Source organism: Rhea pennata, chromosome 3 (assembly GCF_028389875.1).
Source record: "Rhea pennata isolate bPtePen1 chromosome 3, bPtePen1.pri, whole genome shotgun sequence".
NCBI classification, from domain to species: Eukaryota; Metazoa; Chordata; class Aves; order Rheiformes; family Rheidae; genus Rhea; species Rhea pennata.
The window spans coordinates 13,391,117-13,405,501 of NC_084665.1; the positions used below are offsets into that span (position 1 = coordinate 13,391,117).

The 14,385-nt window shown below is 39.9% G+C and overlaps 1 protein-coding gene across 1 annotated transcript in view; it reads right to left on the reverse strand.

Moving 5' to 3' along the window:
* Window positions 1–4,024: 4,024 nt before the first annotated feature.
* Window positions 4,025–14,385, reverse strand: part of PARP1 (poly(ADP-ribose) polymerase 1) — a 29,795-nt gene continuing 19,434 nt past the window's right edge. Inside the window, exons 15-23 of the mRNA XM_062571612.1 lie at window positions 12,192–12,275; window positions 11,127–11,249; window positions 9,942–10,070; window positions 9,287–9,385; window positions 8,625–8,777; window positions 8,185–8,312; window positions 7,718–7,779; window positions 6,549–6,663; window positions 4,025–4,841 (exon numbers count right to left, since the gene is read on the reverse strand). Coding sequence (XP_062427596.1) covers window positions 4,760–4,841; window positions 6,549–6,663; window positions 7,718–7,779; window positions 8,185–8,312; window positions 8,625–8,777; window positions 9,287–9,385; window positions 9,942–10,070; window positions 11,127–11,249; window positions 12,192–12,275 — 975 coding nt within the window. The 3' untranslated portion in view covers window positions 4,025–4,759. The remainder of the gene's footprint in view (window positions 4,842–6,548; window positions 6,664–7,717; window positions 7,780–8,184; window positions 8,313–8,624; window positions 8,778–9,286; window positions 9,386–9,941; window positions 10,071–11,126; window positions 11,250–12,191; window positions 12,276–14,385) is intronic.

The window sequence follows — 14,385 nt, forward strand, 5'->3', positions numbered from 1 at the left end:
CTCTCACGTGATTAAAGAGTAACAATCAGCATTGTATAGTAACAATTCCTGCTATAATGGATCTTTTACATTTTAGCCTTTCACAAATGTTGTAGTATTTTTGTATTCTGGGTTTTATTTCTCTTGTACGTGCTGTTTTCAAATCTCTCCCCCTTACACAGACGTACACTTTGACAAAGCTGTATCCAGTGCCATTTGACAATAACATAGACAAATATAGGAAGCTTTAACCGTGTCCTTTATCATCTGGCAAATTTGCGGTTTACACTTGGGTGACATGGAAATGGCACAATTAGACTGATACAATGACCAAGAACATCTGTGCTCATTGTTAACAACCTGTCATTAGGTGTTGCTGACTCACCTGCCTCATGCAGATGAAAGAGGACTCTTTAAATTGGCTTTACTCTATTAGCTTTCCCACAGGGTCATGTTAGGCAATTGCTCTAAAGGTGTGTGCCAAAACACTGCAAAATACACTTGGAGACTCCCATTTTCTCCTCGGTTACTGTGGATGACGTTCAGTCATGGGTTACAACACCTGCTTAAATCAATCCATTCAGAACCTCATTTAACACAGTGCAGATAATGCTACAGCCCAGAGACAGGAGACACCTAGTTGTCCTTTTCTCACCTGCCCCTAGGCAGGCACTGACAGTAGAAAGAAAAGCACAGAGAACTGTCGGAGGCCACAGGTGTGCCCTCCAGGCACTGCAGCACGTCCTCCTGAAGTCTCCTAGCCCTGCAGTATTCATCACTTGCATCATGCAGTTACGATTTGTACCAAAGAGCGGAGGAAGCAGCAGTTTCTTTTCACTACTTGGGAAGCCAAATTCCTTTTGCTTGTAGAGGCTTCTCACCTTCAGACTGTACTCACATACCTCACATGTTCTGTGAAAGCAAGCCAAAAACACCTAATGGATTGCATGCTCCACACCAAATATAATGCTCTCCACACCAAAATAGATGAAAAACAGCAAGCCATCTTTACTGGGACCTCCCCTAGACTGACATCTGTGCGCAAGGCTTTGCTGTGAGCAAGCTGTGGACAAGAGTACACCACCTGAGCGCCTTCCCCATCATCCAGTATGGGCACTAAGGAGAGCTGCCAGTGGACACTGACAACACAAGCCGTTGGCACCAACATGCACTATCTGCTCCCAGAACAACCTCAGCAAACCATTTCTTCCTCTTCTATTTCAACAAAAGGAATTAGGAAGTGGCACATATGATTCCCCGTGCTTAAGTTGCTCTTTTGAGTGAAAGCACAGCTGAAAGCATGCACTGTAGAGTCTAGCACAATTCATTAAACGGAGCTGTCAAAAATTGGAGAGAGACATATTAATAAAGTAAAGCCTCCTGAAACACCTTCAAAGGGTAGTGCCCAAATATAAAGTAGTTTTGAGATAAAACCAGAAAAGCCATGGTCCTTGTATCTGGAACTTATTTTTATATAAAAAAACAGTTTTCTTTCATTAAGAGGTGGGGAAGACAATATCCTATTTCCCTTATTTTACTTGCAAGTCAGTAGATACAAAGACCTCAGTGCCTAGGGGATTTAACATGACCAATTGCTCCATACCAAAGATTCACAACAAATCTTTGCTTTGCCTACATCCTCTGCAACTTTGAAAAACTGCCTCAACAACATTATTTCAGCTATGCTATGCATTTCTTGCTATGCAAGAAATGTAGATGTCATTGCATCTACAGAATGAAAGTTTCTGGAGAAGTAGCCTGGCATTTGTTTGAAAGTAAAAAGCCACGCAAGCTCTTGGTCAGATGCACGTACTCCACAAGTGCGGAAACCTTTTTTTTTTTTTTTTTCCTTTTAAAAATCCCACAGACATAACAGAAGGAATGAGAGTATAATAGACCAAGGTAGATGCCTCATAGCATATATAAAAGCTATTTAAGCAAAAGTCTAATACTTTTTAAAAAACTAAGTGGGATATAAATTGGCAGCCAAAACACTTAACCAGAAAATTAAGTTCACAAAACTCAAATGAGGGAGGTCTGGAACAGTTTTCAACAGCAAAGCCTGAAGGAAAGACCTCAACAGTTCCATACTCCACACTTAAGAGTAGGAGTATGACTTTTTCCAGTACCAGGATGGTTTCATGTACCAAAAGGTCATTTCCACATCTAAACAAACTTCTCCCTCTCCTTTGATTAGAAAGTGTGTGTGTTATTTCTTCTCAGCAACTCATTTAATGTGTGAACTTGGGCAAGTCACAGACAATTTACATCGATTTTCAATTAGTAAACCTAAGCTGGCTTCCTTCAGTTTACCTAATTCAGATTATAAACGTATCATCTATCTTAATACTTGCCAGCCATCATACAACAGAGCCCCCAGTCACACTAAAAGATAGCTTTCAGTATTTATACACTGCTGTTTCTGATGTTAATTTTTCTTCTTCCTAAGTGAGTTTAGATCAGAAGTCATTCCTCAACACCCCTCCTCCAGAAACTCAGAGGAAATCACGCAACCTGATGTCCTGAACAACTGATTTTTTTGAAGCAGCTTTGACAGAAATGGCAATATCAAATCAACCAGCTCTGCTCTGTGCACATATGCCTAAGATGGTGCCTTCAGTTGTTCCTATCAGCTGCTCTTCTCAGCCAAGCCCTGGGGAGAGGCTGTTTGAACACCAGTTCACAGTAGCAGGGTCTGCTTTCATCAGGAGTGGGCCTACTTTCCAGTCAAGACAAGCTGGCAGGAGAAGCAGCACCCTGAATTTGCATCAGCCTGCCTGGCACAAGAACAAGCACCAGGCTTCACAGAGGGCCAGGCACACCAGGGCTTTCCTACAGTCCCCGAAAGGTACTTGTTACCTTTTCAGAAAGCCCTATCCCGCTGTATCTTCTCCTGCTGCATTTGCTAGGCCAAAGTCAGCTTTGGAGATGCTTGCTTGTAATGCAGGTATAACTTGAGAGTATACAAGCATCCTGAAATGCTCTTTATACAACTTTGTAGCATAACATTTATAGCTATCTTCTAGGGCAGGAAAAAAAGGGTCTCAGAGCGAAAAGGCACTTTGAGCTTTTCTTGGTATACAGGGTGAAAGAGGGGTCATCATAAGAATCCGCTTTTAATTCCTAGTCCCAAGTTGAACTGAACCTTTTTTTTGAGGGTAAAGAGAAATGCTATTTCACAACTGAACTGAACCAGTTCTCACAGTCTTTCCCAGAGATTGACAAAATTACACTCAACTCTTAAATGCCTGAACAAGACAACTTTTTGTTGGAAGTGATCATTAGTCACTGGTTAAACTTTATTGAAGAACCACAAGACAAAGGCCACTGTTTTCACTTTCTCTCAAAGCCATGAGCACCAGCATCATTTGATTATTTTCTGTTCAACTGTTCTCAAGTCATACAACTTACCTAGTCCTTCCATGTTTTCTTCTCTCTGACATCCAATTTGTTCTCCATCCACAACTCCTCATCCTCCTCTTCAAGTGTCCTGGAAACAGCTACACTGTAAACAACTACTTTGGTTTGGAGCTCCTCTTTCAAAAGGCACAAGGTCATCACAACATTTTAGGAAACAGATCTGCTCTTTCCATGTACCTTACCTGAAGCTGCAGCAGTCTGAGCTCAAAGAGTCATCTTAAGATGAAAGCTTTCCTAGCAGAGCAGAGACTGAATGCACTACTCACACAGAATTGTCCCTGGGGATTAGTCAATTCGTCCTGTGCAACTAGAGGGAAAATGTGTGTGGTTTGGGGAAGTAATTTTGAAGAGAAAAACTCAGGTCACTCTATAGTAAAGTCTTCTCATATTGCTCAATGGCTTATCGCAAGTGAGTTGGTTTAAGAGAAAAATAACCCACATTAGTACACTTTGAAACTAGTCTCCACTGACATTTCAAGAGCGAGTTCAAGATCACTTCACAGAGTGGCACCATACCTCACACCAGGCCAGTAAGCAAGCAAAGTTTGTCCTGTTCTGCCAAAGCTCAACTTGCAGATTTGTTAGGACTTTGGTCTACAACAACCAACTTACATCATGTTGAAGGTTGGTGTTCAAAGGAGGTTTATTGGGGCTAACATCAAATTAAAACAGCCACAAGTTCATTTTCCATGTTTACCATACCAACTGTTGACAGATGAAGTCTCAGTGGAAAGTCCAAGTTCTCATTTCACCATGACTTGCTGAAATGTAACTACAGATTGCAATATTTGGCATCTGATCTTCAAAAAGAGATGGCATGTTTAAAACCATTCCACCAAATACATCTAAATCATGACTTAATCAAAACAATTTGGAAGTTTTGAAACATAAAGCTGTTAGTATGAAATTAGCTTTTATTTTTACCTCAAAATAAATGCACATTTAACATTTATTCAAAATGAAAACTGAAAAAAGTATCTTAAACAAGAGGGAACTATAACAGAGCAAACATCTGCAAATATCCTCAAGTTCCTTCTCCTGCTATCGCCCACCTCTGGCTAAAAACACAAGCTTGAGGTTCTTGGTCAGTTTGGTCAATTAAAAGAAACACTTGATAGCACAAAAACTAGAAGTGGTATAAACAAAACCAGGTACTCATTCTCATCAGAATTCAGTTCCATGTGTTGCCACACATTTTTATAAAACTTTCACTAAGTGTTGTACTAAACAGGATTTAGTAACTTCTTCTGCAGTTTAGCTCTTTTGATATCTTGATAAGAGAAGTCAATGCTTAAGCATGTCAGAAGTCAACGCTATAGCATAACTACAGTATAACTCTAACAGGGCTTCTAAATATTGTTCACCAGAGTGATGTCTTATAGTTGAATTTCAGTTTCAGCAGGTACTTCAGATTTACCTGAGCAACATCATACACAATATATCTGGGAAGAACGTTAAAGAACAAAATATAGTTGTTGAGATTAACAACACAAGTTGTATCCCCCCTAGAAATCCCCCCACATACACACACACAACCCACAAAAAATCCCCCAAACTCCAACCCTTTAAACACAGTCTAACTTCACTTCTGAACTTAAGTTAGCATACAGATGCCTGTGCAATTAAGTGAGCCTAACAGCTCAAACCAGGAATCTGTAAACTTGACCTTCTTTGAACATGAAAGTATTTTATACAATAGTCAGGAACAAACGTAAGAGAATTAGTGCAGCAGGAAATCTGAGGGACAAGCAAGTGGACCGACTTCAATATGGGCTGTACTTTTGTCAGCCAGAGACATAATGCACAATGTCCTCCTCTCTATCACCATCTGAACAGTGGAGCAAAGTAGTCTCCAGACCCAGAATCCTCAGCTTCTAGTGGTAGGTCTGTTGCTATTTTCCAGCACAAAGTCATTAATTTCCTCTTAATTTCCCCATCTGAAAAAACCCAAACTGAAATCACACAGAGGAGCTCTAAGATGACTGGCAGTGCAGGAACATTTTATGACTGCACTGCACTTTTTATGTTTCTTTTGAAGACATTTCCACTTGCCTGTCTGTTTCTCAATGCTTTAGGCCACAAACTTACCTCTAGCCCCAACGTTAGGTGAAAAGTATCTTCATTAAGCACAATGTATTACAAAGTGGATTATTTAAACTAGGTATAGTTAACTATATTATCTTCTATCACCTGCCCAAGACAGATACTGCACTGAAAAAAATCCAAGACTAAAGCCAGTACTGCCTTAAGTTCTGTTGCCAAGACTGCTTGCAAGACAACAACAATTTACCAAGGAAAAAAAAAATCAGTTTCTAAACCACCCAGAGGTTGTATTAATGGATTATTTGCTTCACTGGCAGTGCAAAGATTGATTTGGGATCTTAGGCATTATTTATTCTCATGACCTTCTATGCATATGGAGTAAATTTATTAATTTGGGGATACTTCAAACTGCCTAGAAAGAGGCTTAAAGGCTACACCTCTGATGGCCTCTCTGAGGTTTACCTTAATATTTGCAAAGGGTTTGGGGGAACTCAGGAGAAACCGTGCGACTTCGTCCAGCCCTGGAGCCTTTTCCCCCATCTCCTCCTGACCAAGCTGGGCAGCCACAACAATAGAGGAAGAAGCCAGGCTGGAGAGACAAGTAAGCGCAGGCTGCGTTCCCTCTCTCTCGGCCTCACACGTATCTGGGCAAGGCACTACTGGGCAGCATCTCCCAGCTACTCTGATCTTCAGGGTAAGTCCCACTGAGGCCTGGAATGGCTAGCTCTACTCTATGCTCCCCCCCCCCCCCCCCAGTTCCCTTTGACCTTCTCAACCCTTTGATCCTCATCCTATTTTTTTTTATTTAGAGCTTTCTGTCATCATTTGGTCTGTCTCCCTGTCCCCATCCCCTTTTCTTTGTAAAACAGAGGACATTTGGCTTTGTTTGGGACTGGCAAACAACACAAACAGCCATCTGCTACATGCATTGTTTCCTCTTTTGCAGCATGACAAAGTGTGAAGTTTTAAAATCACCTCCCCTGGGAAAAAGACTCTAAATTGTCCGAGTACTCCACAGGAGACTTAAAAGAAACAAAACACTTTCTGCCACTACTAAACTCAGTGACACTGAGACACAGTGCAGCCAGCACAGTAGCAAAGGATACTCGTTATACAGGAGACAGGTATCATTAATTCCTGTTGAAATTCCATTCCCTAAGGGAACCTCTACACCATCCAAGGTGGTAGTGGCTGTGGGATCAGGTGCAGTTTTGCCCAAGCCTAGAAAGGTAAAAAGCATTAGTTACAAGTCTAGAAGCAAATATAGACTTTTTACACGAAACAAATGACTTTGCTGGTATTGACAAATGCTAACAAAGAGCAAAAGTATCTTAAAAAAAAATGCAAAGGATAGAGAATATTTATTCAATTCAGCAAAACCATAGCTGTGGTAGTAGTAACTCTGCCACATTAAAAGCCAGAATTTTACTTTCCTTTAATCATACAGGTTAGACAAAACAGATGATCAGACTATCCTTACAGTTCTCATATCCTAGCTCCATTAATGAATACATGCACATTGTAACATTTTCAAGGAAGTAAAACAAACTAGTTCTTATCCTCTAAACTCAATAATACAAATCTGATTTGGCATTCATAGTGCGAGTAGTATGCATTGTAAAAGATGTTAAGTCACATTTTATTTTATTTTAGGCATCTGATTTTTCAAGACTATCAAAATGAATAGTTTGAGAAAAGCCACTCATTGAATATTACTGTTCTTCCATTTCTGAACAGAAGATAGTCACGATTACCATTTTTTCTTGATTTAGAAAACTATTCTCTCATCTTTTTCAGTGCAACATACCAATACTTTTTGTTGATAGAAATGTAATGAGAACAGTTGTCCCATCTGAACTTTTACTATTAGCCTTTCTCTCTGAGCCTCTAGAGCTCTTTGAAAGCTAAACAATTATTCTTCTGATCTACCAAATTTCTCATTTTTCTTCTAAAATACACTGTATTGTCACTTTGAAAGCGAGCAAAAAGTTGGAGAATGCACCTTACTTATTATCTTATGTAAGATCAAATGAAACTCTCATCCTGAACTTTAGGCAACCTGATAACTTCCTTCTTATGCTTTCTAGTCCACTATTTTCTATACAAAAAAACATTTTTATATACATACATACAGATGCAACTGTAAGGCAAATTATGCAAACTCTTGAAGAAAGAACAGCTATGAAATGACTACAGTTCTTCTCACTAAGCAGTTGCTACAAGGTAGAAGTTTGTTGTGAATAACAGATTACCAGTAACAATACCTAATGCTTACCTTTCACGCTGTGTTTTCCTTTCGGCAACTTTGTTATGTGAGAAGCGTTCTTTAACTCGTACCTAGACAGCACAAAGAACACATAACAGCATTTTACATTCATTTTAAGACATCTTGGTGAAAAAGCACTTTTTTCAGACTTCAATTTATAGTGATAGTGAGTTAATAATAAAGGTAATATAAATTCTACTATTTTGGAACACAGCATTATCAGCATTATTAGAGCTGCAGCATTCCTTCATCTCAGTTACCAATTTCAATGATATTGGCATTTAATCCAACATTCTATACCAGCACCACTGACTTTTCTCCTAAATAATTCTTGCTTAAAAAAAAAAAAAAGCATACCCACCCCCTCATTTTTTAAAAAAAATACTTTGCTCTGAAGAAAAGGGTTGCTATTTCAGCATCACTGTCTGCTGTGGTAAGGTAATGTGTTTGGCAAATGCTCTTCACAAGTTACTTACATATTTCCAAGGGCAACTTCTCCCAGAAGTATTAGACCTATGGGATCAGCCTGAGATGTGTGACAGTAGTTGGCACTCTTGGATACCATGTCTGCAAAATAGATACCCTTCCCAAACATGTAGCCGGTCTGGAAGCAACAAAGAAAGGAAGGAAGGAAAAAAAAAAAGGAAAAAAAGAGAAAGAGAGAGAGAGAGAAATAAAAAAGATTAGGCTAATAATATAAAGGCAGCATTGAATCCACTGGGGACTCCCAGGAGAACAAAGCTGTGAAAAGCTTTTGCAGACACTGGTCAGCAGTCACTGTTGACATTCAACAGTATGTGCATGTTCAGGGATAACTTGAGGTCCTCCTCACCCAAAAACTCTCATATTTATGCTCTGATGGTGGCCACAGATGGCCACAGGGATGAAAGTCAGAAAAGGCATTTGCTTCACGTACCACAGGAGCTTCAGGAGGAGCTATACGGAGACCCTGCGAGAGGATACCAGCAAAGTTGGTAGTACGGGAACCGTGCCACAGCAGCTGGCGATTATGAAGCTGCTTAAATGGCTTGTACCGCTGACTTTCTCCTTCACGTTCAATCCTGAAGATCTTCAGTTCAAAATTGGATAGGAGAGAAAGTAAAAAACACCACATTACCTTCATGCAACTAAGCAGATGAATCACTCAATCACAAATATAAATTAATCTGCCAGGAAAAATGATCTGAGAAGTATTTAGTATTTGCAATCTGCTATGTCATGCTAGCTTTGGTGATATTGTACTTGTTGATTACTCCTCCACCTTCCCTAGGGGATTCCCATGAGACAGTAGTTTTCTGGAAAATCATTTTAGGAACTAAACCTCAGCTTTAAAAGACAATCCCCTCCCTCCACCCTTTCTTTGAGGTCAGTTAAAGCACCCCAAAGGCAAGACACCTTGGTGAGCTTAGACTCATCTGTTTGCCCATGCTTTTACTATCCTTAATCTATCAAACCATTCTTTCAACAAGAGAAACTTGAAAAGCTACTAAAAATAAAGAACCCCTCAAAACAAGTAACTTATGAAAGTAAATTTTTGCATAATAAAACCTCAGTATTCCCCATTCTTCCAAAACTTACATCCACAACTTTGAGGTCGTATGCATTGTGAGTAGCAGCATGTGTATTTTTCACATACTGTTTTATAACCTTGGCTTCTTCTGAATCTTTGTCAACAACCTGCAGGGAGTAGAATAAGAAAAATTCCTTTAAAATACAAGCTAGCAGGCCTATAATATTTGAGGATATCCACCCTAAGCTTGTGACTCCCAAGTGTAAGCCTCCTCTGTATTGTATCATTTAGGTAGAAATTTATTCCTTGCTGGAGAAGCTGTGAGAGAGAGCACTTGGAATCCAAGAATGGTTGATATTAGAAGGCGCCTCTGGAGATTGTTTAGACCATCCCCCCTGCTCAGAGCAGGATCGACTACAACAGGTTGCACAAGGCCACGTTCAGTGGGTTTTCAATATCTCCAAGGGTGCAGACTCCACAATCTCTCTCAGCAACCTCTTTCAGCATTTGACCACCCTCACAGTATAAAAAACCAGCCCCCCTGGAGCCTTCTCTCCCAGCTCTCTCAGCCTCTCCTTATACATCAGAGGCTCCAATTCCTTAATCATCTCAGTGGCCCTTTGCTGGACCAGTATGTCCACTTAACAGTTTAGCTGACCTCTTACACTCCAGACTAACAGGTCATCAGTTTGTATTTATGGTCACCCCTTTCATTTCCTTTACCTTAATATCAGTTCGGAGCTTTTCATAGTTGATGTCAATTGGGTCTTTATCTCCATCTTCATTTCCACCTCTGAGAAGGCTGTAGGCAACCTCGATATCAAGCAGGTTATCCAACATCTGCACTTTAGCCTGAATAATTTAAAGAAGTTATCTCATTTGTGCCTTTGAAATGTTCAAGATCTGTGGAACACCCCAAATTACAAAAGCATGTGTAAATCACTGGCAAAGCAGTGCCATCTAACAACACTAAGTTTTACAGTCATCCTGCCAGAGAAACAAGAGAGTTTGGTTAATACAAGGAGATCTGATATTTATTCTGAAGCTGCCTAAAAAAAAAAAAAAAAAAAAAAAAAAAAAAAAAAAAAAAAAAAAAAAAAATCAAGTTCAGCAAGTTGCCAGTTTGAGAACTCCTACCACATGTACAGCCAGGCTGGTGGAAAGATCTTCCATCAGTGTTAGCCTCAGTGATGGACAGGGTTTCCTTCCAATGTTATCTAGCTTTTACAACACTATTCCTTCCTTCCTTCCCTCCCTCTCTCCCTTCCTCCAAACTCCCTATTATACTATCAGTTTTCCCCTCTTTCATTAGGTTCTAACTACCACTTGGCAAAGCTATGCAATAACAGCATGGGAGCCTTCAATACTCAGGACAGATTTTTCAAGTTGCAGTACTTATTTAGATAGAGAGATGGCAGCTGAGAAACTAGGAAGCCTATTTAGGGTCTGCCAATGACTTCAACGTGTGCTGCAGCATCTCAGCACTTCTGGTGAAAAGAGAAAAATGAATAAATGAATGCACAGCAAAAAAATCTGGCTTTGAAATCAAAGCTCTGCCCCAGAGGAAAGCTAAGGAGTTACACCCAATACACACTGAAGGTGAGTTTAGCCCAGAGTCTCTGTAGATTGCAAGAGATGCTTCTTTTCAAAAGGTGACTAAACATCCTCTGTGACAATTTTAGTTGCAAGATAAGAAACTTTGTTATTTACTGGCCCTCTGATAATACTAGGAGTTATATATAATAAAATACATTTCTTGTAGATATCTTAATATATAGAATATAAAATATAAAGTATTCTGAAGAATAACAAATTTATTCACCCCTTTCAAATCTCAGGAATTCTTTGCATTAGATATCTGATATTAGACCTGCTGCCTACAATCAACATACTGTTCCCAGTCAATACCTGAATGTATTCCAAATTATTTAGGAGAGGTGGTTTCTTCATCCCAAAGTCATGAGGAATCAGTGTATAGAAGCGGTTGGAGAGATCCAAGATCTGAGATTCAGAACCGCTGTCAGAAACTGCCTAGACAAGACAACACGCAGCAAATGAAAACACTGAGTACTGCAGAAAAGATGTCCACAGCAATAGATACATACAAGATACGCAAAAACTAATGGAAAGAAGCAGCAAACAGTTCTAATGCTGAAACTTGTAAGGCTAAAAGGGGCAATACTTAAATTGTTTTTCACATATTAATTCATAATACTTGCACAGAAATGCACATAATTTCTGATATTGAGAAAATATGATGAGGATTATGCCTTCTGAAAGGCAGAAGATGGGCTTCTAGATATGAATAGGTGCATGTGTTAGGCAGGTTCCAGTCCATTTTAACAATTCAAGAAAAACTTTTTGTACTTATATCTTGCCTGGGATCCCAAGGGTATGCTGATACACTTTGTAAAAGTTGTTTAGGCATTAATATCTACAGGTCAGGTCATGATGTATAACATTCAGTAATGTCATCAAGTCAGATCCTTCCCTGTTTCAGCTTAACCTGTACTCTCATCCTCAGACAGACTTCTCTAGGGTGGCACCACCAGCTTCCTACTAGATCAAGACGCTGGCTTCCTTTTGCTCAACTCCCATTTATGCCAGTAGCAAGTTTGCCTCAGCCTCAAGCTTGTGCTAGAAAGTATAAAAGATACAAACGCTGCCCAAACTATTACAACAGTGAAGAGAACTAATTACTAACATATTGAAACCATGCCCTCTTCTCCAAATAGTCTACCTAACAGCACAGGTCTTTATCCAAACCAAGAACTTAACAACTTTCTACATAAAAAAAAGGCTTTTTAAATTGTGTACCCTTGCCCTGTTACCTTTTAAGTTATGCAAAAGAAATGCAATCTAACATACACACAAACACACACACCCCTCCACTCACCCCTCAGCGATCACCCCTTTAAGTCCAGAACAACTTCTGAATTCCCCCCCTTGCTCTAACATCTGCTTCATGCTCACCTGCTGAACCTCATTAAGGATGGAATACGCGCTCTGGATCTGTCGCTTGCTCAGTTTTCCCAGTGGCATCTTCTGTAGGTCAATCTGATGAAGATTTAAACAATTAAAATGGGATTTCACTACAACAAAACCATTGCAACATTCCTTGTCCAGTTTCTAGGAAACAATTCTCTCCCCCCTGATAGGAATCACCAAAGAATGGAAACATTCGAGACTTGATATTAATCTCTGTGGATCAAAGAATGATGTCAGAAGGACAGTACATGTTACTGAGAAGTCTCCCTATAAACAAAGACATACTGTAATGGGAAACTAAACTAGCATATTTAAGCAACACAAAAATAAGGTAAGAAGCATTTGATTAAAAGATTAACATCATTCTTGTGTCAGAGGCATTCCTGAATCACTTCAGTAACCACACATTTTGGGCTGACCATTAAAGAGGCAATCTCAATGAAATAATTCTTGTTCATAAGACAGAACAAGCTGCTGTGAAGATCTCCTCTAGATACAGTCTAGACACTCTCTTCCAGGCCTCAACTTTACTCTAATATTACCAAGGGCCAAAGGCAAAGAGTTTACAAGATGCTTCCTACCCAAAAGTGAAAAGAGTAACACCACTAAAAGTGATGTCTTCACTGCCTGCATTTTATCCATTGATTTATTTTAGAAGTTCTTGTTGCTTTACTAATCCACTAGCAATGTAACATCGCTGCCTCACGGTGCAGGCAAATGGTTTCCCCAATGCAAAAGCATGCAAAGGACTCCAGTCCAACTGAACATGTTACAGAGACATTTTGGACTCTAACAATATTCACCATAAACCCTGCAGGTCAAACGAACATTTACTTGAAACAATAGGTTTAAGCTTCAGCTCAAGGACAGGAGAACGTAGGAAACTGAGTATATCATCTACTACTTATCTAAGTTTCATATTATTTGTTCACTGTGAAGCCAGCTGTATGCAAGTCTAACACAAGCTGAATGCAAAAAGCTACAAGAGATTTGCTGTGAAAGCTCTGAAATAACTTTATATGGAGATTTCTACCCTATATTGGGTGTAGGGGAACTTTCACCTGTGTCTGCAGCTAAGCATAAATATAGTCAGATATTTAGAAAAGCCCAGATGGAGCACAATAGAGAAGCTAAGCTTCAAAACTGATTGTGCCTTGGGGATGCTTTTGGAGAGGCATGAAACAAAGGTTAATAACCTGATGTAAAGTAACTTGTAACAGATCTGTTAGTTCTCCAACTTTTTGGGCTAGCAAATACTGCCAACTATCAACCTTTCTTGTTGAGCATCATCCATTCATATTACCTAATTATTAGCTGAAAAAACCAACAGATTTGTAAATGACATGCTATTTAATACGGATGCACAGAATACCTATACTGAACTGATACATCCCCCAATGACAAGGTCTAATAGACCAGTAACAGCCTCCTACAGAGTTTACAACCAGCCAGAGAGCTGGCGTTTGTTCCCCCGCCATGGGCGGTAGGAGACAGACAGCCCTGCAGAGCTAACCTCCGAGACAAAACTACACTGCACCCAAAGCTGTGCCATCAGACATGTCAGAAGAGCCAATGGGGCTGGGCCTAGAACAACGGTACTGATTGCTGCCAGATGTACTGACAGCAGCATGAAGTTACCTCCAGAGCATAGCTGTGTGCACAGAGATTGTCATAAGGGACAAGAGAGACACTCACCCCCAAGCCAGGCAAGACAGGACACTGCACTAGAATAGCACAGACTCAGCGCTCTAACCAGCTGTTTCATGCAAGGCAGTGACAGAGAATTGTATTAAAACTATATACTTGGTGAGGGAAAAGTTTGTCAGTGAAACCTATTGCCATGTAATGGAAGGACTAACAAGCTACTGCAGTTTTAGCAGAGAGAGAGTGTGTCTGGATAGAGCGAAATATATGAGATCAGATTGATTAGAACCAAGCAGCCCTTTTGGGAGGATACACAGAAACCTGTAACTAGGAGAAATATTATTTCCTCTAAAGGAAAATAGCTGTTCAGCAGCAGTGCAGGAAGACAAATCTAATAGGAAGAGTCTCCCATCTGCACTCCCAAGTAGGTGTCCCACAGATCTGCAGCAGGTGTAAATTAACATAGCTTCAACAGATTTCTGCAGAGCTAGATAACATCAGATCATCACTCCAGAGTCTTTAGCCAGTTCCAGTT